The following is a 24,147-nucleotide window of genomic DNA, read 5'->3' as shown; positions in this document are numbered from 1 at the left end:
CAATAAGGTCTCCCTGCGGAGCCTTCTCTTCTCCAGGCTGAACAACCCCAACTCTCTCAGCCTTTCTTCTAGCAGAGGGGTTCCATCCCTCAGACCATTTCTGTGGCCTCCTCAGGTCCCACTCCAACAGGTCCACGTCCTCCTTGTGCTGGGGATCCCAGCGCCAGATGCAGAGCTTCAGGAGGGTCTCATCAGAGCGGAGTAGAGGGGGAGAATCCCCTCCGTCGACCTGCTGGCCACACTTCTGGTGATGCACCCAGGACACGGTTGGCTTTCTGTGCTGTGAGTGCACGTTGCCAGCTCATACAGTTTGCATGCATGTGCGAGCGTGTGTACAAGTAGGTGTGTGGAGGTGTCAGTGCGTGTGCTCGCCCATACATGTGTGGCCATATGCATCTATGCGAATGGATGTGGTGGCTTTCCCATGCCTGGGATGTGCATGCTTGTGCATGTGTGCCTGTGTTCACACATATGGGCATGGCAGCTGTGCCTGTGCTTGCCCATGCCCATGCATGTGCCTGTCTGTGCTCATGTGGGAGGTGCACACATGTGCACGGTTGTGGTGCGTGTGCTCACCCACGTCTGTACGTGTGCCCGCCTGTGCCTGTGTGAGCGGTAAACCTGTATGTGCATGGTGGCAGTGCCTGTGCGCGCCCGTGCGTGCCTGTACGTGCGTGGGAGCGTGCACGCGTATGTGCATGGTGGCGATGCCCGTGCGCGCCCATGCCGGGGCCGTGCGTGCCTGTACGCGCGTGGGAGCGTGCACACGTATGTGTGCGGCGGCGGTGCATGTGCTCTCCCATTCCGCCGCATGTGCCCGCGTGGGCGGTGCACACGCATGTGCGCGGCGACGGTGCGGGTGCCCGCCCGTGCCCGCGTGCTCGGGGCCGTGCGTGGGCCGCCGGTGCCGCCGCGCGCGGTGCGCAGCAGCGCCCGCCGCGCCGGAGCAGGCCGGGGCTTGCGGCGCAGGGGCAGGGCCGGGGCTGCCTGCAGAGGCACATCCCGGCGGGGCCGCGCTGCGGGGCCGGGGAGGGCTGCGGGGCGGCGGGCGGGGGCCGGAGGAAGAGCGACCTTGCACAAGCGGCGGCGGCGGCTCGGGGTGTGCAAGGTGTGTGCGCGGAGGGGGGCGGGGGGGGGGGCGCGCCGCTCCGCCTCCCCCCTGCCGGGCGTGCTGCGGGATGCTCGGCGGAGACCCGGCAGCCCCGAGGTCGGAGGGGGGGTGCGAGGCCCGCAGCGGGGGGGGGGGGGGGGGGGGCTGCGCCCAGGAGGGGGGACGACGGCAGCGCTGCGGTGCCCTCGCTTCCCCCCCCCCCCCCCCCCGAAACGCTTGTTGCTGCGCGGGGAGACGGCACCACGTTTGCCGGCAGCCGCGCGGGGGGCGGCGGAACCGGCCCGCGGGAGCCGCGTGGGGCCGGGCAGGGCGCCGTGGGGTGCCGCCCGCCACCCCCGGCCCGGGCACGGCAGCCCTGCAGCCGACCAGGCTCGCTCGCCCAGGTAGGTGCCCCCCTTGCCCGCCCGCAGCCCCCGGGGCGGGCAGGGATGCCGTGGGGACATGGCTTCCCCCGCATGCGGGGAACCCCGCGCCCCCACCTCCATCCCACCCCACCCGCAGCCACCTGCTTGGGACTGGCGACCCACCGGCACGGGGTCGGGGGATGCTCCCAGCCCTTCCCGGCTGTCCGAGCGAGGCGGATGGCGGGAGGCAGCTGCTGCTTTTCATGGAGACCCCCCCACTCCTCATGCCCTCCCCCGCCGCCGCCCCGGCCACTGAGGGCAGCCCAGCACCCTGGGGATGGGCACCGGAGGGGGGCCTGGCGCAGGCTGCGGCGAGGGAGGTGCGCCCCAATGCCAGGGCGTGGGGTGGCCGCAGTCTGCCACGGAGGAACGAGGGACAGTGTTGGGATGCCAGGCAGGGTGAGGAAGAGTTGGGACACCGAAAAAAGGCAAGGAAGGAAAACTTTGCCTGCAAGGAAGCCACCCTGAGCGGCGTTCCTGGGCGAGGAAGCGCCGTCTCCCCTGATTTCCAGGATTGCACCTCCCGGCTGGCCAAGCCATAGAGGGTGAGGGGCCGTGCACCCCCTTTCAGGGCTCTTCCTCCACTCCTGTGTGTACTTGTCCTCCTAGGGCTGTCACAGGAGGCAGTGGAGCCCTGAACCAAGCCAGCGGGGGAAGATGGCAGAGAAGCTGGTGCCTGGGGACCTGTTCCTGAGGAAGACCCGGGAATCAGTGTCATCCCTGGACTCGGACAAGCTGGCACCCATCTCACCCGAGGCGGGTGGCGAGGAGTCGTCTGACAGCGAGGGCGAGCAGGAGGACAGTTCCCACAAGCTCATCCGGAAGGTGTCCACCTCGGGGCAGATGAGGAGCAAGGTCAGGGGCACGGGGGCCTGGGGCGAGGGGCTCGCTGGTGCGCAGGGTCCCTGCTGAGAATTGGGGGGGGGGGGGGGGTTGCCTGCTATGGGGTGTAAATCAGTGCCAGGCACTTGCTGCTTGCAGACCCAACCCAGCCAGTGCCCAGGGCAGTGCCAGGAGGGGTCTGGCCCCCTGTGGCCTGGGGAAGGGCACATGGAAAAGGTGCAAACCCTATGGTGGCAGAGTCAGCATTGGTCCCATGGGGCTGTGGAGCACAGATTTTACTCCACCGTTTGGAGACAGGGTCTTTCCCATACCTGGACCACCCCCTGCAAATGCCTTTGTCCCATGTTTGTATCCCCTGGGTTACCCCCACCAGCCCCCGGAGAAAGGGGGCTCTTTCGGGAAGGCTCTGCCCCATGGACGCTCTGGGGGTGAGATTTAGGGTCATCGTGGTGCTGTAGGCTCCTGGGATCCCACATCCTGCTGCAGGCACTGTGCATGCAGGGCCTGGTGGGTGGCAAAATGGAGCCAGCATCTTTCCCGGTGCCCCAGATTAATTCGGCTGTGCCAGCTCCCCTGCGGGCCCCATTCCTGCAGCCTTCCTTAGATCCAGTCCCCCGTGGTGGTTTGCTAGGTGGATGGGGACACCTCTGAGGTTGGTTGTGACACTCCTTTGCCTCCCAGCCATTGGCATGAGGGCAGCTTGCGTGTGTGTGCGCAGCTTGCTCAGAGGAAGCTATTTTGGTAGGACCTACAAAAATAGGGGGTGCAGCGCCTTCTGGCCAAACAGGAGTGGGTGGCTGTAGGTGTCCTAGGTGGGGATGGTCAAATGGCCAGGCACCTCCTGCCTGAAGCATGGGGAGAAATAACCTGGGCTGAACGGCCAGGTGGGAAGCAGGGAGATGAGGTTTGGGGAGGGCGTTTTGGGGAGGGGGGATGTGGACATGACATGGGGAGGATGCTCTAGGTGACGTGCCGGGTGAGCGGTCTCTTTGCATCCACCTCCCGGCTGCGGGAAGGAGGCGGTGGTGTGAGTCAAGGCGGTGCCTGCAGTGGCGGTGGGCACGCGGGGGCTGCTGCGTCGCAGGGGGGACCCTCGCCCTGGGCCTGTGCCAGAAATTCCCCCCGCAGCCGGCTTCCGGCCCCAGCCACCCCTCGGTGGGGATTTGGTGGCCGTGCTGCCCCGCAGAGGGGGAACAGCTGAGAAAACACTGCGGGGGGGATGCAGTTGCAGAGCAGGGGGGTGCCCCCAGGCTCTGGTGTTGGGTGCCGCAGGCACAGAGGGAGGCAGTGGTGGTGGGGTGGTGTGCTGGGTCTGGGGGCAGCTTGGGGCTGCTTGGGGCTGGGGCAAGTTCCCTTCCCGCTGGCCCAGGCCTGGCTGTTGTGCTAAGCCTGGCACACTGGCATGAGGGGGGCAAAGGGCATCTGCCAAGGGGTGCGGAAGTCGCACGCTCCCAACCCAGGACCGTGGGGTTTTCCCACTTGGCAGGAGACGTTTCCGGGGCAGGTGGTGCTGGGGGGGCTCTTGCTGAGTCCCTCTGGCTGCTCAAGGAGCGTGCCTCAGTTTCCCCTTCTTTGGAGCAGGCTGGCACCTTCTCTGCCCACTCCAACCTGTCTGCCAGGTGGGTGCGTGGGCTGTGCCGGCGTGCAGGGTGCTGCACGGGAGCACACTGGGAGGCCAGGCTGGTGGGCAGGGTCCTGGGGATGCTTAGTGCTGTGTGCGAGCCCTCAGCACCCTCCCGGAGGGGCGGCAGCAGCCACTGGAGTTTGCCACGTGGCATTTGCCACGCTGGAGGGGTTTGCTGTGCTGTGGAGCACAGGGGATATCACAGGGAGGGAGTCGTCAATGCCAGGAAACCCGAGAGAAAAGGGCACATGGCCAGGCTGTGCCCATGTCCTGCAGCAGCAGCACAGGGACACAAGTGTGCCCTGAGCCCCCAGCCCAGGCGCCAAAGCCCTTCCGTGCCATCAGCAGGTCTGGCCTCGCCAGCTGACAGGCTACGTGTGGGGAAAGGCTGAGCTGCTGGCTCCCTGCCTGCCGCGGCTGCTGCCCGCATCCTGCCCGGCGTCGGCAATTAGCCATGCAGGAGGTGATGCCGCGCAGTGTGCCGGGGGAGGCAGGCGGCATGATGGATGGGCAGACGGAAAGGACATGGCTGGGTTAATGGCCTGCAGAGCTGGGAGAGGGGAGGAGAGAGGGGTGAGAGCAGGGCAGGGCTGGTGCTGGAGGGGCCTGAGAGCAAGCTGCGCGTGTATCTCCCCCCCCCAGTCTCAGTGTTTTCAGTGTTGGTTTTCAGGTTTTTCCCCAAGGATCCCTTTGCCTTGGTCCGGATCAGCAGGACCACGCTTGCCAGCCTGGCTCCTCGCCGGATGGGCTCCTTCCTTCCCTATGGAGGCGAGGATTTTGGGATGTGATTGCTGCTGCCACTCAGGTTGGGCTGTCCCTGGCTCATAGCTGTGCCGTGTCACACGTGCTGCCCATCCCTCTGGCCACGGCTACAGCTACACGGGCAGCACGTGTGCCATGACAGCACCTTTCCGAGCTGCTTCGACACCCCTGTGCACCCATGTGGGTTTGGGGGGGGGGAGGGGGAACCATTGCCTGCACCCCAGAGATTGGGGTAGGTACCTAATTAGCACACAGTTAATGAGGAAGGGAGTCTAGTGCCAGGGCTGCAGCTCCCGAGAGATAACCAGGTTAGCAGCGGGGGGGCAGGCTGGCCTATTTTTTGGCCATCAGTGGTGGTTGGGGTGCTCGAGGGGATCTATAGGAGCCTGCCATGTTGGGGGGCTGGGAAGGGTTGGGACCCCCACCCCACTGCCCACCCACACTGACTGGGGGGACCCTGGTGATGGGAGCGAGCAGCTTCCCCCATGCCAGGGTGTTGTCCAGCCCCATGGGGACAGGGACGGGTGAGGATCGTTTTGGGATCTGCTGAATCCTTCCTGATCTCTGCTCCTCATTCCCAGTGCGCCCCCCCAAAATGCCTGTTCCCACATCTCCTCCTCAAACCTCCCCATCAATCACGTCTCCCCACTCCACACCCCCAGCTTGGCTTTCTCTGGGCTGTAATTGCTGGGGCACCCCGCAGGGCGCTTTGTGCTGGTGTTGGCATGGAGGCGGCGAGGCCATTGTGCTCTGCGACAATGACAGCTGCCAGGCGCAGGTGCCCCTGCCAGGCTGAATGGCCCCAGGACCGATGGGGTCTTGCTGCCACCCCCTCCTCCTCCTCCTCACTGCTGCCAGGGGCTGCCAGTTGCCTGCACCAGGTTTTGGTAGTGCAACGGCAGAGTGGGAGGGGGATGCCATGCTGCACTCCAGAGCTGGTCCCCTTAGGGCTGGGCACGAAGGGAAGAGGTGATGGCGAAGGAGGGGGCACCGGCTCCGGGGCACACCAAGACATTTGAGGTGCTGGCAAACAGGGGTGGGGGGCAGATCCTGCCCGGGTGGGCCAGGCGCTCGGCTCCCGGCACTGCCTCAGCACGGGCTCTCCCAGCAGCTGAGTGGAGGCGGGGAGTGATCCAGCAGCTCTGCTCGGTTTGGCTCTGGCTGCAAGGAGCTGCAGCAAGAGACTGGTCCTGGGGTGCTTGCACCAGAGCCGGGGGGCTGCAGGCACCAGGGGGGGACAGGGGGGTGCATGCCAGGGACAGGAGCATTGCCGACAGGGTGGACACAATGTGCATGACCATGGGGGGCGGGGGCATGGCTTGTCTGCCATTTAGAAAGGGGGATCGTGTTCCCGATTTCCTGATGCTGGGGTACATCACAGCCACTCGGTGGGGCTGGGAGAGATCAGTGGCATTATTGGTTCCTTGAGCGCTCCTGGTCCTTGCTGGAGGCACTGAGCACCCTACAGGCTCACGGTGTCCCAGGGATGGGGCGAGCAGTGCCTGTGGAGGTAGGGGTGTTTGGGCAGTTGTGGGTAGCCTGGTAGGGTGATGCTGCAGAGACAGGCTCGATGGCTGGATGCAGGATGGCTGCCCACCAAGAGTCAGATCCTGGCCAAAAGACAAGGAAAGCAAGGTAGAACCCCTGGGGCCAGGCCTGGAAACCTCCTTCTTGCATCAGGAGGGTGGCACATGGCTCCGGGGCAGTGCATCCTCCTGGCTTGACAGTGGTGAGGGACTGGAGCATCTCTCCTACGGGGAGAGCTGGGACTGTTCAGCCTGGAGGGGAGGCTGAGGCTGGGGGGTCCTCGGTGATGTGAATACATATTTGAGGGGCAGGGTGCAGTAAAGAGGGAACTGAGCTCTTTTCAGTGGTGTCTGCCAATGGGACAACAGGCACAGATGAAAAAATAGGAAACTGCATCTGAACACAAGAAAACACTTTTTCTACTGTGAGATTGGTCAAATGCTGGCACAGGCTGCCCAGAGAGGCTGTGGAGTCTCCATCTGTGGAGATACTCAGAACCCACGGGTTGAGTATCTCCATGATTCTGGGCAGCTCCAGGTGACCCCCCCACCCCCGCCAGGGCTCCATCCCCAGAGCTGCCCACCAGCCGCAGCTATGTAGTGGCCAGCCAGTGCCAAAGCCCATCTCCACCCCAGCTGTACCCTGCATTGCTCCCAGCCTGGTGGCACGTGGCCTGCCAGAGGCTACCGAGGGGACCAGCCGGTCACTGGGTCACCCCCCACAGTGGGACTGTACTGCAGGGCACAGTGACACTGCCTGGGACCATCCCCACTGAGGAGGCTGCAGCAGTGCAGGGGAGGCTGGGCTTGCTTTCGTTAATCAGGGCTCAGCGAGCCGGTGACTGGGGTGTAAAGATAGCCCCAGTGTCGCCAGCCGGATGTTTGTGAGGTTTCTCAGACGTGCTGCCCTCTCCCCGCTCACATTTTCCATTATGCAAGCGCTGCTCTCACCCATCAGCAGCTGGGCAGGGTGGGAGAGCTGCGGCGGTGCCCGCCGGTACCCGGGCACGAGGGGTGGGGGGGGGCCGGCACAGGGCAGGTTGGTGCGGGATGCCTGCCAGTGGGATGCTCGGGGACTGATGTGGCTGTGGATAGGGAAGAACGAGATAATTTCTAAAAAGCAGCTGTAGGTTGTGACTGCTGGAAGATGAGGTGTAGGGGGGGGTTCGCCCTTCTGGGGGCTTCTTCTCTCATTCCTCTCCTCCACGTTAATCCTCTGTCCCCTTTTGATGGCCTGAGTGGAGCCTCATGGCACCACATAATGGCATGTCAGGACTGGTACCAAAATCTCCTTTCAAGGATCCCCCCAGCACTGGGAAGGGGGATTTAGGATCCTGCAGTGGCAGGAGGCTACATCCTCAGGGAGTACGGATGCAGTTGAGCCTGCAGGGCTGTGGCACCCCACAGGCACGGAGCCCCGAGCCCCCCGGCTGCCCAGTCCCGGAAGAGCTCTGCCATATCGCAAAGCCTGATAAGGTTTCCAACTGACTCCAGCCCACGGGGTGCCCAGCAGATGCTGGTGGCCCCGTGGCCAGGCTGTTTGCAGGGCTGCTGGCTCTCCCCTGCTGTCCTGGCACCCGCCGGCTCACGTGGGGGATGAGCTCTGACCCGACCAGACCCTGGCACGTGCCCAGTGGGCTGCTGTGTTTGGAGGAGGGTGGCTGCCCGGGATGATGCTGGTGCAATGCAGGTCAGTGTGTTGGCGTGTGTTCGGTCGCCTCTCCTCCTCCCTGGGGAGGCATTGTGTCGCCATGGGGCCAAGCAGATCCCATCAGGAGCGGTGTAGGGCTGCAAGCCAGGTGGGCAGCCAGTGTGGTGCCCACCAGCCGTATGTGCCAGCATTCCCGAGTGACAGCCTTCCTGGCTCTTCTCCAGCAGCTCCTTCGCTGTCCAAGCTGATCCCAGCAGGAACCCCCCCCGCCCCAGCTGTGGTCAAACCTGGCTGCACTACGGGCTCTTCCTGGGGATGGCTGTGGCAGAGCTGGGAGAGCGGGGTGGGGGTTCAAAGCAGCATCCCAGGGCTCTGCCTTAGGGCCGAGGGAAGAGCTGACATTTTGGGGTGCACCCTGGCCTGGAAGAAGCCCTGGTGGAGCATGGTCCTGGAGGGAGTTGAGCTCCCCCGGACTGCACAGCAAGCCCCCTTGCCTGTGCCAAGCAGACAGCCAGCCCATGGCACGATGGCCCCTGGGGACTAGCCCAGTCCTGGTGGGGGACATTGCCAGTGACCGGCCATCCTCCCGGGGCTATTTTTAGCTGCGTCCCCTCCGAGGCCCCAGTGCTGCTTGCCCTCCACCAGCTGTGGCTGAGCCGGAGATGGCAGTTTCTCCGCAGACCCCGAGTGGTTTCATTCTTGCCTTTGCCTCCCCACTCTGCAACTCTGGGACACACCCCCCCCGGTGGCAGGCACATACCAGCTGGTGCTGAGCCCCCCGGGCTGGAGAGAGCCAGGAGGGTCCTCGAGATGGGGCAGGGGAGGGCTGGGGCAGAGCCCCGCAGAGGCAAGCTGGCCTCGGGCTGGTGGCCAGGTAGTTTGCACATCGCTCTGGGTATCGGCATGCCGTGTTGCCGCTTCTGTTGCTGGGACAGAGCCAGCATTGGCTTCACTGTGGCTCCCTGCAGCACTGGCTGGGGCTCACCGGTCAGAAAAGCTGTGGTTGGGCTGAGTGGAGGGGCTAGGGCTCGGTTTGGGGTGCAGGTGGCACGCCATGCTCAGGGATGTGCAGCGGCCAGCAAAGAGCTCCCACCCCAGTGGCCAGGGGATGTCAGTGTCCCCAAAAGCTCTCCGGGAGGAAGAGGCAGCCCCTACTCTGTGCTGCAGGTGCACGGCTCCGGCTCTTGGGAGGTATACGGTACCTAATAGCCACTTGCTATAGGGGATTGTATTGTTGTGGTGACCCTGGAGCCCTGGTTGGGGTTGCGGGGAAGCCAGCACGGCGGGGACAATGCCACCCCGGCACGTCCCGCCTGCCACTCACCCGAATGCTGGCCTTTGCCTTCCCCACCCCTTTCCTGTTTGTGAAGGGGAAATGACAGGCTCACTCAACGCTGCCCGCTGCAGCATGGCTTCCCACCGTGTGGCCGGGTCTGCTAGTGGCCTTGGCCATCAGATGCCTCCCAGGTCTCCTCCTGTCCCTAGTGCCAAAAGCAGGGCTCTGAAACTGCTGAGCCACTGGGGAGCTGCTCCTGGCACAGGGCAGCACCAGGTGCTCCCGGCTGAGACCCACAGACAAAAAATCAGGTGTGTGTGGGTGGCTCTAATGAGACCCTGAAACAGCCCTCCAGCACCCCAGGAAGAGTAACTTGTGTGCCTGCCCAGGCAGAGTGGCACAGCTGGGCTCTATGGCTCGTTTCAGACAGGGGACCTGCCTCATTTTCCCCAGGGAGGGGGGCTTGCTGGCTGGCTCCATGCTGGCAATACTGGTACCAACTGAACCTGTCAGCGCTGGGGGTGAAGAAGCCTGCATGGGCCGCAGGCATAAGAGGTTGTGCAGCAAGATGCTGTGCATGGCGGGGCAGAGGTCTTGGGCTTTGCTGCCATGCCTGAGGCACCCCAGGCATGTTTTGGGAAGCACCCAAGGGTGGATGTGGGGAGAGGTGCCCCCCAAGCTTCTCTGCACCAGCTTTGCCACCCCATGCTGGGATGCTGGTGATTACTTAGTCTGTACTGGGGGGGAAACTGAGGCACACTCCCCCATAGCTATGGCATTTTGGGTGTCATAAAACTCTAATGCCTGTCGTGGTGGAGGTGGTGTGTGCTTTGCCTTTTGGGCTCTGCCTTAACCTGGCACTGGCGTGGTGCTGGCAGCCACGTCGCCATCCCCAGAATGGCCAGGACTGTGACATCCTGGGGCTGGGTGATGCCTTGTTGCCGCTGGCTGCCAGGAGAAATTGCTGCAGCAACCGCAGCAGCGTGGCTGGGGGCGTTTCAGCTCTGGCCCCCTCGAAGGAGGGGATGCCATCCCCCCGGGCAGCCTTCCTGGCTGTATCCTGCCACCCATGCGGCCCTGGAACCAGGCAGAACTTGAGCACCCGCGCTCCGCTGCAGCACTGGCTCCTGCCCCTGCTGTGATAGCCCTGAGCTACCTTCACAGACCTGCCTCTTCTTCCTTCTCCTTGTCATCACGTTCTGCTCTTCACCATCACGGGCTCCCGCCCCGCTGCTCCTCGTCTTCACATACTGCCTGTCCTTTGCAGCAAAAGCAATGATTGCAGCAAACGCAGAGCCTGTGCCTGTGTCCGCTGCATTCAAACAGGTGTGATGGAAGTGGCATTTGTTTCTGGATCCGACCTGGCCATGGCAGGACACTGCCCTGTCCCCTCCTGACATGGGCAGGGACTGCTAGGGTGCATGGTTTGTATGTGGATTTGGGGGTCGCAGCTGGACTTCCCTGAAAGGCCATGCTCCCCTTGCTGGCTGTGTCGCAGCCTAGGCTCAGGGCAGCTCTGGTGTCCCCATCTCCTCTGTGTGCTCTCACAGCTGAGAGGCTGGGGAGGGGACGCGGTGGGTCCTTGGGTGCTGGCACTGGGGACACCAGTGCTGTTTGAACCTGCACCGACACTCGCAGGCAGCATGGGGACCAACCACAGCCAAACCCTGCACCAGTTCCAGGGGGGGCAAAGAGTTGATAGGGAGCGATAAAGGCTTAAAAGGTCCCTCTCCAAACTCAGGGCTGCAAGCTGGAAGAGCCAGGGACATCCCGGTGCATGCCCTGGCGGGGCTTGGGGAAAGGTCAGGCATTTGGGGGACTTGAAGCTCGGGGAGCACCCCAGGTGGGGGTTTTGGCTTCTTTGTGACCTTGGAGGCTCCTGCTATTCCTGGTGTCCTGGCCATCTTGTTCAGAGCCGTGGGGCAGTGGGTTAACACCAAGGCCAGGGGCCAGTGTGTTTTCAGGCTGTCAGGTGTCTGGGTGCCACCTCTTGCAGCACAGGGGCTGAGCACAGGAGCGTGGGGCATGGGGCTGTGGCTTTCTCGTGATGCCCTCTGTGACCAGTGCTAATTCACCGTTAAATGTGCCTTGTCGTTGTGTGCTGGGATCTGATACAACCGCTGTTGTGGCTAATTGCAGAGGAGCAGCTGAATGGGGCTGCCGGCGGTGTTTAAAGAAGATACAATCAAAGATTAGGCAGTGCCAGAGCATCTCCGCCACCCCGCTCGGCACAGGCTCGTAGTCGGGTTGCAAACACTAATTAATTGAGCCTTATAAACACCACTGCAAGGAAGGTAAATATTGGCAGGTGCTGCGGATCAGGGAGGGCAGAGGACGGGTGGCCAGGCTGCAGGGATGTGCTGTGCTGCAAGGGGATGCTCTGCCTGCTGTGGGCTGCCCTCAGCCCAGGTTGTCCCCTCCAGGGGCTGGGCAGGGCTGGCCACATCCCATCCATCTGTTCCCCAACCCAGCAAAGAGGCTGGGGCTGCAGTGCCTGGGTAATGCCACCTCCAAGGCGCAGTCCTGGTGGCTGTGGGGCATCAGTGTCCCCTCCAAGGGAGCTCTCCTCACCCCAGCTCTGCCCCTTGGGTTCTGGGGAGCTGCAGCAGGTAGAGGCTCTCCCTGGTGCTGCTCTAGGGATGGGGAGGAAGCGACCGGCAGCGGTGGCTCTGTGCTGCTAGAGACCTCCAACCGCCAGTGCTGCCGTGCCCAGTGGCACCCTCCCGAATCACATAAAGTGCCTAATGCCCAGAGTATGGTGGGCGATGGACATCATTTATTCTGCTGCATCCAGCACGGTGTGAACCTCAGAATGTCCCATATGTGCTCTGGGCACCGCCTAGCTCCTGGGGACCCAGGGACTGGTGTCACTGGAGAGGAGGGGTGGCTTTTGGGGGTCCTGGGGACTGCGGGAACTCACGACCCTGTGGTCTCTGCAGAAGAGCGTGAAGGAGGGGCTGTTGCTGAAGCAGACGAGCTCCTTCCAGAGGTGGAAGAGGCGCTACTTCAAGCTGCGGGGCAGGACGCTCTATTATGCCAAGGATGCCAAGGTAGGCTAGGGGGGGCTTCCAGCACACTCAGCTGGCAGGGCTTGAGCCTGCAAGCTCAGGGAGGAGCCCAAAATCCCTGCCCTGGTGGACTGGGACTCCGGTTTCTCCTCCGCAGTCACTGATCTTCGACGAGGTGGACCTGTCCGATGCCAGCGTGGCTGAGACCAGCACCAAGAACATCAACAACAGTTTCACGGTGAGGGAGGTGTGGGGCTACCCGCTGTGCCCCTCCACCTCAGCACCTCGCGGGAAGGCACTGCAGACCCCCCTCTCCCCACAGAGCCGTGGGGCACCCCGCAGCATGGCCTTGTGCTGCTGAAGGTGGCACCGGTGGCAGTGTGCCAGGGTTTGCTGGAGGCTGCTCTCCTGGGGGCTGGCTGGCCGCGGGGTGACCTTGCACAGGGATGGTGGCTGTTGCAGGTGATCACGCCATTCCGGAAGCTCATCCTATGTGCGGAGAACCGAAAGGAGATGGAGGACTGGATCAGTGCCCTGAAATCTGTCCAGAAGTGGGAGATCCATGAGGTGACGTGGGCGGGGGGCTGTGCGGGTGCTCGTCTGCGAGTGGGTACCCCTCAGGAGCCAGGGGTGCCTTTGGCTGCCGGACAGGAGCTGCTGCCCTTGGTGCAGCCCTGCAGGGAGGATGGGAACCGGGAGTGGGTCTGGGGGGACTCAGTGGGACTAGGAGGGAGGGAGTGCCAGCTGGGGGTCCCAGGGGACTGACGGGACAGGGCTGTGCCTTCCAGCAGGCCACGCAGTTTAACGTGGAGCACTTCTCCGGCATGCACAACTGGTACGCCTGTTCCCATGCCCGCCCCACCTTCTGCAACGTGTGCCGTGAAGCCCTGCCAGGTGTCACCTCCCATGGCCTCTCCTGCGAAGGTCAGTGCCAGGGTCCTGCTGGGGGGTTGGCTGGGGTTGGGACTGGGGTGGGGGACCCTCTCCGAGGCTGGCCTGGAGCAGGAGAGGTGCGGGGCGATGCCCACTGGCTGCCATCACCAGCTGTGGAGGGGTTGGGGACCAGAGCTGCACATCCCATGGGGACCGTCCCTGTTCCCCACCATGCAGTCTGCAAGTTCAAGGCACACAAGCGCTGCGCTGTCAGAGCCACCAACAACTGCAAGTGGACGACCCTGGCCTCCATCGGCACTGAAATCATCGAGGACGAGGATGGGGTAAGCAGGGGAGTCCCCATGGAGAACCCTGGCAGAACAGAGCCACCAGCAGAGCTGGCCTTGCTGTGCCCAAATCAGAGCAGGGGAGACCCTGGCACCTAGCTGTCCCCTGCACTGTGTGGCCTCTGGGCTTGGCCCTGCAGGGACATGGCCTGGGGACACCTCCTCTGCCATCTGGCATCAGGATCCCTTATTGCTCTCCAAGTGGGGCCATCCCCAGACTTTTGCTGGGGACATCTCTGCCCTGCCCCATGCGCTAGTGGCTGCAAGGGGCCAGGCAGGCAGGGATGAGAGGGTATGGGAAGGGCCCCGGGGCTGCCTTGCCCTGCTGTGGGACATCATCCCCTGGCCACCTCTTCTGTGGTGCCTGGGGAAGAGGGTGGCCCATGTCACTGTCCCTCAAGCACGTGGGGGGGTGGCAGGGGTGATGTGCCATTGGCAACTGCCCCTCTCCGCAGGTGGCCATGCCCCACCAGTGGCTGGAGGGGAACCTGCCTGTCAGCGCACGCTGTGCCGTCTGCGACCGGACCTGCGGCAGCGTCCGGAGGCTGCAGGACTGGCGGTGTCTCTGGTGCAAGGCCATCGTAAGGATGTGTCTGTCCCTGTCCCTCCTGCCCATGGCACAGACGGCACTGCCCCTCCTGGGTTCATCGCTGGGGAAACTGAGGCTGGGGGTTTGGTGCTGCGTCCCCTAGCTTTGCTTATGCACATGTCCCTGTGTCCCCAGGTTCACAGTGCCTGCAAGGAGCTCTTTGGCAAGAGGTGCCCCCTGGGCCAGTACAAAGTGTCCATCATCCCACCAACCGCCTTGAACAGCATCGATTCGGATGGTGAGTCAGGGAGGGACAGGGCTGGGCTACGGATGGGTGGGACAGGCTGTTTGGGACAGGGCTCTCTGAGCTCCTCTGCAGGCTTTGACTTGTGGTACTGTGCCCTCTTTCCTGTGGGGCACCAGGAACATCACCTTCAGTAGGCTCCAGAGTCAATGCTCCTCCCTGCCACATCCTTGGTTGAAGGCTGCTTGTTGCCTTGAGCTCTGCTGCGGTGGTGCCATGCTTTGGGTGGCACTTCTTCTCTGTGCGTGGCTTCAGTTGCTCCTGCCAGGCTGCCTCTTGCGGTGACCCTGGTCATTCACCCTCTGTGGTGGGGTCAGCAGCACCAGCCTTGAGCCCCTGATGTGAGGTGCCCTCCATTGCACCCCAATGGTTCAGCACCTTGCAGGGCAGGATGAGGCCCTTGCTTGGGTTACTTCTCAGTGTCTGGACCTCAGCTATTTTTTTGGTAGTGCAGAGCACATCTTCCCCCAGCACAGGTGGCTGCAGGGTGCTGTGGGGAGAAGCAATGTGCGGCCCAGGGGGACCCCTCCGCCGTCTCCCTCGCCCTCTCCAGAGGGGCCCAGCTGGCCTCTACTGAGCAAAATCTGTTCTTTTCCTCCGGATATTTCTTTCCTCATTCTTTAATGATTTTCACCGCTCGGCTCAGCCGGTGGCTCATCTGCTTCTTGTTACTCATCGGGATGCTGTCAGGGTAACCATCACGCGGCTTCTCCTCCGGCTTCAGAGCTGCGGCTGCTCCGGCTTCAGAGCTGCGGCTGCTCGTGGCTCACTCCCTGGTAGCATCTCTGCCCTGTCCCTCTCGCGGCAGCCCAGTCAACCAGGGCCGGCACAGCTGCAGGGCCGGTGGCTGTGACTGCTGCCAAGCCCGACTGGGCTCTGCTACTGTGGGAAGCAGCCCAGTGAGGCCTCAGCCCCCCTCCTCCTGCCGTGCTGTCCCCCCCCGCAGCGTGTGGGTGCTGCTGGCAGTGGGCTCTTCTGCGGCAGCCCACGCTCTGACTCAGCAGCCCCCGGTGTTTTGCTTTGCTGATCTGCTCCACTCAGCCAGGTTGGGAGCAGAGATCGAGCGATGCCGGGGCTGGGTGGCGGTGGGCTGTGGGGATGCTACTCCCCGTGTGGTTGAAGCACTGGGGCTCCCAGTCGCACCCCATGGGGGTCTGAGTGCAATGGCTGTGGGGCCAGTGCCAGCAGCAGCGAGAGTTGATGCTTTCCCTGCCGCAGCATCGCCGGGTCTGCCAAGGGAAGGAGCCAGCGGGCACAGGCCCATGGCCTGGACACTGGGATGGCCAAGATGTGCCTGAGGCGGGTGCGGTCTGCAGGCCAGCTATCGATCCTTCTCTGCCTCGGGCACATTTCATTTCCCATCTCATTTCTTTAAAAGCATGGTGCTGGCTGCCAAGCCTCCCGAGGCTTCTGCGTCATTCGCACCCACCCCGCTGGAGCCCTGGCAGGAGCAGGTGGCAGAGCTGGGGCTGACAGCTGGGGGTGGTCATGCCGACTGCCAGTGCCACCCCTGGGAGCACCCCCAGGTGGGAGTGTGCCCCATTCCCATGTGGTTTTGCTGGGTCAGTCCCAGCTGGGCTGTTGGCACAGTGAGGAACTGACCCTCCTGTGCACCCACCACTGCTGCCCCTTTTGGAGTGGTGGGCCAGGGACACAAGTCAGCTTGGTGACACACTGTGCCTGCAGGGACAGTGATGGAGCAGGAGTTTAACTTGGATCTGCCCTAGTGCTAGCCTTGCCCATCCCTATCCCAATCCCACCCCACCCCACCCCATCCCCATTGCCAAGTCTTACTCTTCCTCCCACCCCTCAGCATCGCCTGGGCACCCTGATCACTGTCCCTCCTGCCTGGCCCCAGCACCCTGCGGATCGGGCATGGCAGACAGGGTGTCCACATGGCCTCTGCTCTCCTAAGATGTCTCCATCAGTGTCCTTGGTGGGCGGGAGCCGGGGCTGGGGGCTCATGTGCTTGGGCTCGCCACAGGTTTCTGGAAGGCCACCTGCCCCTCGACCTGCTCCAGCCCTCTCCTGGCCTTCGTCAACTCCAAGAGCGGAGACAACCAGGGCGTCAAGTTTCTGCGCAAGTTCAAGCAGTTCCTCAACCCGGCCCAAGTCTTCGACCTCATGAACGGGGGCCCGCACCTGGGGTAAGTGCCAGCCTGGGTGCCCTGGGGTGGCCCCGGCGGGGTCCTGGTGGGTGCCTGGCACAGCCCCCAGCCCCTCTCTCCTGTCCCCCCCAGACTGCGCCTCTTCCAGAAGTTCTCCACCTTCCGGATCCTAGTGTGCGGGGGGGGATGGCAGCGTGGGCTGGGTGCTCTCTGAGATCGACGCCCTTGGCCTCCACAAGCAAGTGAGCGGGAGCGCCTGGCATCGCCGGCATGGGCTGGCACTGTCCCCAGCACCCGCCGCAGCTGGGAGCCCCCCCGTGCCCCGGGGTGCTGTGAACGATGGGCATGGCGGGGTTGGGGGTGTCGCAGGTGCCCTTAGGGACTGCTCTGAGCCCCCTCCGCCCCATCCCTCTCCCACAGTGCCAGCTGGGTGTCCTGCCCCTGGGGACCGGCAATGACCTGGCGCGGGTGCTGGGCTGGGGCAGCCTGTGTGATGATGACACTCAGCTGCTGCAGATCCTGGAGAAGCTGGAAAGGGCCACCACCAAGATGCTGGACCGGTGAGCATGGCGCGCCTCTCTGCTCCCCGCCCCAGCCTCGGCACCTCTCAGGCAGCCTGTCCTTGTCCCCTGCCCACGTGTCCCTGTGCCGGGGTGCCAGGAAGCGGCAGGCAGCCGTGGACTCTGCTTGGCAGGTGGAGTGTGCTGACCTACGAGGCCCCCAAGCAGTCCCCCCCAGCCCTGAAGGAGGAGGAGAATGGGGACTCCAACATCCAGGTGGGCACCACTGGGGACGGAGGGCTTGAGATGGGGTAGGGCCAGCTGGGGGGCAGGTTCCCATTCACCCCATCAGCTGATTTGGGGGCACGCAGGGTGGGATTGCACAGGGAGGGGTTGTGCTGGAGGTCCCTGGGAGCTGGGGCTGTGAGGGGGCTGACAGCCGGCTGCATGTAATGAAATGAGTCTGGCAGGTCTCAGCCTGGCACTTGCACTTGGGAGCAGGCAGCAGGATGAGGTAGAGCTGGCCTTCTACTGGCAGGCTATTTTGGACTCTTCTGTGTGCTCCCCCTCAACTCCTTGCCTCAGTTTCCCTCCTGCTGTGGCTGAGCATCCCCTCTGCCTGGCAGCATGGGCATGGCTGCCCTTGGGGCTGGGGCAGCGGGCTGAGGAGGGCTGTTCATCCCTGGTCCAGGGCTGGCCGGGCAAGGCTGCATCCTGGAGCAGGGCACCCAGCAGGGTGTCATGGCTCCAGCTGTCCTCCCCTGTCCCCCCCAGGCCCAGATCTCCCACTACGCTGACTCTGTTGCCTTCCACCTGGCCAAGATCCTGGAGTCGGACAAGCACTCCGTGGTGATCTCCTCTGCAAAGTAAGGAGGGGGCTGGTGATGGGGGTGCCAGAGCCCCCCTGCTGGGCTGGGGGCATGTCCCCAGGGGTGCTGAGTTCCCCCCAGGCCAGGCTGTCTCCTCTCTGGCCACCAGCGGCTGCTGGCTGTGCTGATGCCCAGCAGATAACCCAGGCACTGACCCTCCAGAGCAGGGGCGCATTATCCCAGCAGCCCCCCTGGCTGACGTCTGTGCCCAGCTGGCCGTGCCGTGCCCCTCTCTACCCACCTGCTGCTTCCCTCGGCAGGTTCCTCTGCGGCACTGTCAATGACTTTGTGGCTGAAGTCGGCCGGGCTTACAAGAGGGCAACAGAGAACAAGCAGGAGGCTGAGCTGATGGCGCGGAAGGTGGGTTGCGGGGGAGCTGGAGGGCTGGGGCATGCTGAGTGGCACAGCCCCTGGGCAGTGGAGGGGTTGGCGGGGTCTGCTCCAGCGGCCCATGCTCTTGCTGTGCATGCATCGGGGTGTGCTGTGCCTGAGGTGCCCAGACACTTGGGGTGCCCAGGCCAGCATGGAGTGTCTAGGCACACAGGGTTCCCCAACACTTAGAGTGCTCAGGGAAGCATGGGTTGCCCAGGCACTCAGGGTCCCCAGTCAAGCATGGAGTGCCTAGACAAAGATGGGGTGCCCTCACGCTTGGGATGCCCAGGTGCTATGGGTGCCCAGGCAAGCACAAGGTGCCCAGGGAAGCACCCAGTACTGGTCGGGGGCAGCAGCTTGTGCCAGGGTGCTGAGCATGGTGGGCATCCCGCAGTGCGCCATGCTGAACGAGAAGCTGGACTCGCTGGTGCGGGAGCTGAATGAGGAGGCTCAGGCCATTGTGGTCCCTGAAGGAATGGCGCAGGCCACCCCTGCCGACACCAAGGACCAGGAGAAAGGTGGCAGCTTCAACCCCAGCCCCGTGCCTCGCATCTTCAAATCCAAGGAGCAGCTCATGCTGCGGGCAAACAGCCTGAAGAAAGCCCTGCGGCAAATCATTGAGCAGGCAGAGAAAGGTGAGGGGGTGGCGGGGGCTGGCAGCTCGCGTGGCACTGCAGCAGCCTGGCACGGGCTGTGGAGCCACCACAGGTTGGTGCTGGACCTGTGCCTTGGTTTCCCCATCTGAATCCTTGGGCTGGCAGCAGTGCTGTGCAGTCCAAGGGCATCAGCCCTTCTCTGATGCTTGGCGTGGCTGAGGGAGGTCCCCAACACAGGGCAGAGGTGCCACCCTGGGCCCTGCCTGGCATGAGCCCACAAGGCTGACCCGGGGGGAGGGCACAGGGCCATGGGGCTGCCCAGACTCACTGTCATGCCCCTCTTTGCATCCAGCTGTGGATGAGCAGAACAAGCAGACCCAAGCCTACCGGGGCAACGCAGGCCCCAGCAAGAAGGACAGCTCAGAGGAGCTCAACAAGGAGGAGGAGAGGCTCAGTAAGATGCCAAGGGGGCATGTGGCTTTTTGGGGGGGCATGGGGGTGAGCTGTGGGATGGGGTCAGGGTAAGATCCAGTTCAGCAGCTGCCTCCTCTTCCCCCCTGGCCAGGCTCCCAGCGGGAGACAGTGACCTCCGCGTCTTCCTCCATCATCCTGGACCGGCCAGACACCTTCGGCAGCTTGCAGTTTCCAGAAGACCCCAGCACCCTGTGAGTCTGTGGTCCTGCCCGCCCCAGGGACCCTGGCCCAGCCTTGCTGCCCATCACAGAGTGGGAGCAGAACTGGGACCATGCTGCCTCTTGGAGATGGCTGCTGGGGCATCCTTTGCCCACCAGTGTGGCATCCCTGGTGCTCAGCCCTCCCTGGCCCAGCAGTGCCCACGCTGGGGAAGACTGCATATACCCAGTGCAGGATCTCTTGCTGCCAGCCCCTTGACCAGCACCATGCTCTTGCTGGGAGCTCAGGGCTCCCCACACCCCACCCAGTGCAAGCAGGTCCTGGGTGTACCATGGGTGTCTCACCATGGGGAATGGGGGGGGGGTCCCCCCATCCCTGCTGGCTTGGGTCAGGCTTCCCAGTGCCAACCCCTCCAGGAGCTCACACCGCAGCTCCGGTGGGTTTTATACCTCATGCCCCAGTGTGCCAGCCCAGCGGTTGCCTGTGTGCAGCTGCCTCCCAACCCGCCTGCCCTGTCTGCTGCTTTCAGCCACTTCTCGGAGAAATGTGTCATGAATAACTACTTTGGCATTGGCCTGGATGCGAAGATCTCCCTGGAGTTCAACAACAAACGGGATGAGCACCCCAAGAAGTGCAGGTTGGCTGAAACCCCCCAGATTCCCCTGGGAGAAACATGTACACCCCCCCCAGCTCTCCAATGCCTGCACCAGGAGGGACCGTCAGGATGCCAGGAGCCATGGGGTTGGCTTGGGGCTGCTGTGCCTGGCTGGGGACCCCTTCCTGTGGCAGGTTTTCCACTTGCACCCAGTGCCGTAGTGCTGGGGTGAGCACCCCTGGGTGGGTGGCAGATTGCAAACCCCCGCCCTGGGAAGGGGGAGGGCTGCTGTGAGGCTCTGGCTGCTGGTGGCCCCCCAGGTGTGTGAATGGGCACAGGAGGACTTGGTGGGATTTACACACTCTGCACCTGGATAGAGGAGACATTGCCATGCTGGTGTGGAAGGGTGCACGTCTGGGTGCCACAGGCTGCAGCCTGCATCTCCCGGGAGGCAATGGGCAGACCCCCTGTTCTGGGAATGGGGAAACTGAGGCAGGCACAGGGCCAGCAGTCCAGGCCAGCTGGTTCAGCCCAGTGCCCCGTGGAGGGTGCAGCCCCTCTCACCTGTCCCACTTCACCCTGCAGCAGCCGCACCAAGAACATGATGTGGTATGGGGTGCTGGGCACGAAGGAGCTCCTGCAGCGCACCTACAAGAACCTGGAGCAGCGGGTGCAGCTGGAGGTATGGGGCAACAGTGGGAACAGGGATAGGCTGGGGGTGGGGGGCGGCACAGCGGTCCCCAGGCTCAGCCCTCTCTTGCAGTGCGATGGGGTGCCCATCTCGCTGCCCAGCCTGCAGGGCATCGCTGTCCTCAACATCCCCAGCTACGCTGGAGGCATCAACTTCTGGGGAGGCACCAAGGAGGACAATGTGAGTGCAAGCACTGCAGGGTGGGGAAGGGGGGGGGCACGACGTCCTTCCCATGGTCCCAGGGAACCTGGGAGCCTTTGGCAGGGGTCTGGGATGTCCCTGCCTTGGGCACACATGGGGGGAAAAGCTGGCTCCCAAAATGAGCCCGGTTTGGCAGTCTCACTTGTACTGATCCTCTACAGAACTTCGGGGCTCCATCCTTTGATGACAAGAAGCTGGAGGTGGTAGCCGTCTTTGGCAGCATCCAGATGGCCGTGTCGCGGGTCATCAACCTCCAGCACCATCGCATCGCGCAGGTAGGGACAAGGGACCCTGTGTGGTGCCGTAAAGCTTTTGGGGCACCAGCAGAACCTGGGGTGGTGTGGCTGAGCTGAGCGCCTGGCTGGCACTGGCACAGCACTGGGAGGCTTTTCAGCCCCAGCACGGCAGCTGAAGCCAGTGGCACAGTGCCAGCCATGATGCCAACCCCGGGCTGTCTGCCCCACAGTGCCGCGTGGTGAAGATCACCATCCGGGGGGATGAGGGCGTCCCTGTGCAGGTGGATGGAGAAGCCTGGATCCAGCCACCCGGTATCATCAAGATCCAGCACAAGAACCGAGCCCAGATGCTGACGAGGGACCGGGTGAGCTCAGGGTTGCACAGCCTGCACAGCAGGGTCGGGCTGGGGCATGGGGAGGTGTGACAGGTTGAAGGGGGCCATCTCCGTGTCCCCTGCAGGCATTCGAAAGCACCCTCAAGTCCTGGGAGGACAAGCAGAAGGGGGAGAGCTACCGAGCGACTGCCCGGCCACGGCTCAGCTCCCAGCAGTCCATGGAGTACCTGACCGAGGAGGAGAGCAGCCTCTTGCAGCAGGTCTCACGGGTTGCTGAGACCCTCATCGCCAGGTCAGGCTGCAGGATGGGGATGTGGTGGGCACGGGCGGGGGAGGACTTTGCTATGGCCACCCAGAGCTACAGGGGTCTCCTAGTCCCATGCTGCCCATTCAGCCCTGGCAGCTTCAGTCCCTCTCTCCTGCAGGATCCATGAGGCAGCCAAGGCTCACAAAGCCGTGGAGCAGGAGCTGGCGCACGCTGTCAACACCAGCTCCCTGGCGCTGAGCGAAGCCCTCTCCAACAAAGCCGCTGGCACCTCGGAGGTGAGCTAGGGCTGGGGGTGCAAGGCGACCTTCACCTGGCCGCCTCAGGGCCCTGCTGCTCAAGGGGTCACCTCTCCATGCCCCCCCAGTTTCTCAGCAGGAATGCAGCTGTGGAGGTGGTGTTGAGCATCAAGGAGCTGTATGCTGAGACCAGGGCGTTCCTGGAAGGGAAGGCGGTGAGTGGGGGGCCAGAGAGCACCCCAAGCCGCCCAACAGAGGGGCCCGTGCCCTTGGCTGGCACCTCTGGGGGTGGCAGCAGGGCTGGGGATGGTCCCTGTCCCCCACAGCTGGACTCGCCGCAGGAGGAGGAGGCACTGCACGGCCCCCTGAGTGTGCTGGGCCAGGAGCTGCAGAGGCTGCTAGACATCCACTGGCTGGGGCCCATCGCCCACCCCACTGAGGAGGTGGGTGCACAGGGACTGGGCAGGAGGGGGGAAGAACTTAGCCCACTGGGTGGCCCCATGGGGGCTGCAGCATTCGGCTCAGCCTGGCTTCTCACAGGAAAGCACCGGCAGCACCAACAAGGGCAGCTTCAAGCTTCGCCTCAACATCCCCAAGCCCAGGAAGGAGAAGGACAAGGTGCAAAGGCCGAAGACGAACAGCGCGCTCCCAGGTAAAGCAGACGGCACACCAGGGAGGTAGACAGGCGCAGCCCATGCTAGTAGGGACCCCCACGTGCTGACCTATCCGTCAGCCTCCTGTCCTGGGCATGCTCTGGAGGGACCCTCTGGGAGGGGGACAGGGCCTATCCTGGCTGCCTGGGGATGTCACCTTTGTCACCAACAGCCCCTTAGAGCTTAATTTTTCTGCTAACGGACATGCGGAGCTCCCCGCCCCTGTCACTCCACCACCACTGCAAGGGGAGAAGGGGGCTATGGTACAGCTCAGCCCTTCAGGTAAGTCCCTGCCCCAGGGCTGGGGGGGGGTCTTGTCGATGGAAAGAGGCTCGGATGCTCCGTAAGTAAGCTAAGGAGAGGAGAAACCTCTCCAGCCTGAGCCTGCTGCGGACTCTGGCCCTGCCAGAGCTGGGGGTGGGGGACGCTGGCTGCAGCCTGCCACCACCGCTGCCCGCCCTGCTGCGTCTGGCTGCCTTCGCAGGGGCCCAGTCCACCTCTGTGGTTTTCCTCCCTGCTAGCAGACAAGTGGGGCTCCGAGGAGGTGGCAGCTTGGCTGGAAGCACTCGGTTTAGGGGAGTACAGAGACATTTTTGTCCGGCATGACATCCAGGGCTCTGAGTTGATCCTGCTGGAGAGGAGAGACCTGAAGGTACAACCCCCCTTGTGCCCCTGAGGGACCCCCAGCCCTGGGGAGCACAGTGTCCTCCATCCCTCCTCTCCCCATCCCTCAGGGCAGGGGGAAAGGCAGGTGCTGACCCTGCACCCAGCCCCAGCCCTGCAGGGCTGAGCTTGCACCGCTTGCTTAGCTTGCACACAGGGGCTGGAAGCAGGGCAGGGGGTTGGCCCTGGCCCTCCAGCTTGCAAGGCTCTGTACACCTGCCCAAAGCAGGATCAACAGCACCATGCCCTCTCCTGCACCCAGGCATGGGGACATGCTTGCAAGCAGACAGAGGGCTTCTAGCAAGGACCATGCTCTGGCAGGGAGAGCATGGGGAGCTGGGCTTTGTAGCCTCATCCTCCACCCTGCAGCTTCCCTGCCAGCGAGAACTGAGGGCTGGCTCCCCGCAAGCATGTCAGCTCCCCTCTGTCCTTCCTGCAGGACCTGGGGATCACCAAAGTGGGCCACATGAAGAGAATCCTCCAGGCCATTAAGGAGCTCAGCAACCCACCCTAGGCTGGTGGTAGGGCAGCAGTCCAGCCCATATGCTGGGTGCTGCCCCTAGGGACCAGGGGTCAGGCAGGGGGGCTCCAGGTCCCTGCTGTGCCCCATGTGTATGGAGCCCCCCTGCTTGCCTCGCTTTGTCTGTTTGTCCCTTGGTGTCTCTGGAGCCACTGCTTCTCCCTGAGCCTGTGGGGCTGGAAACACTAAAGCAGAGGTCTAGCCCCGTAGGCAACATGGCGTGACCTCTAGTCCAGCCCACGGCAGGGTCACTACAGGAGCTTGGGCTGCCACATGTGTGCCCAAGCTGGGGCCAAAGCAAAGATCCCCCTTCCCCACATGGGTATTTAAGCTGTGTAAATATTTGGAGAAAAGATACTCATTGCTGCTGCTTGTGTAGTGTCATTACTTAGGGGAAGGCAAGGGGGGGGGAG

The 24,147-nt window shown here is 63.5% G+C and overlaps 1 protein-coding gene across 1 annotated transcript; it reads left to right on the top strand.

The window, feature by feature from the left end:
• The first annotated feature begins 1,476 nt into the window (after positions 1-1,476).
• LOC115333588 (diacylglycerol kinase delta-like) lies at positions 1,477-24,104 on the top strand. The gene is given in 31 exon segments (XM_041119208.1): positions 1,477-1,494; positions 2,125-2,370; positions 12,137-12,247; positions 12,363-12,443; positions 12,668-12,772; positions 12,997-13,129; positions 13,316-13,422; positions 13,881-14,006; positions 14,150-14,252; positions 16,243-16,405; positions 16,499-16,544; positions 16,546-16,608; positions 16,787-16,926; positions 17,061-17,142; positions 17,641-17,732; positions 17,996-18,095; positions 18,502-18,742; positions 19,056-19,157; positions 19,269-19,368; positions 19,866-19,973; positions 20,517-20,613; positions 20,695-20,802; positions 20,985-21,098; positions 21,290-21,424; positions 21,520-21,686; positions 21,820-21,937; positions 22,027-22,113; positions 22,225-22,341; positions 22,439-22,550; positions 23,073-23,203; positions 23,654-24,104. Coding segments are annotated over 30 exon segments (3,462 nt in total). The 5' UTR covers positions 1,477-1,494; positions 2,125-2,172; the 3' UTR covers positions 23,729-24,104.
• Positions 24,105-24,147: the final 43 nt, after the last annotated feature.

The sequence above is a fragment of the Aquila chrysaetos genome, chromosome 21 (genome assembly GCF_900496995.4).
Source record: "Aquila chrysaetos chrysaetos chromosome 21, bAquChr1.4, whole genome shotgun sequence".
Lineage (NCBI taxonomy): Eukaryota > Metazoa > Chordata > Aves > Accipitriformes > Accipitridae > Aquila > Aquila chrysaetos.
Note: the sequence above shows the minus strand (reverse complement) of the source record. Positions and strands in the feature narration are given on the sequence as shown.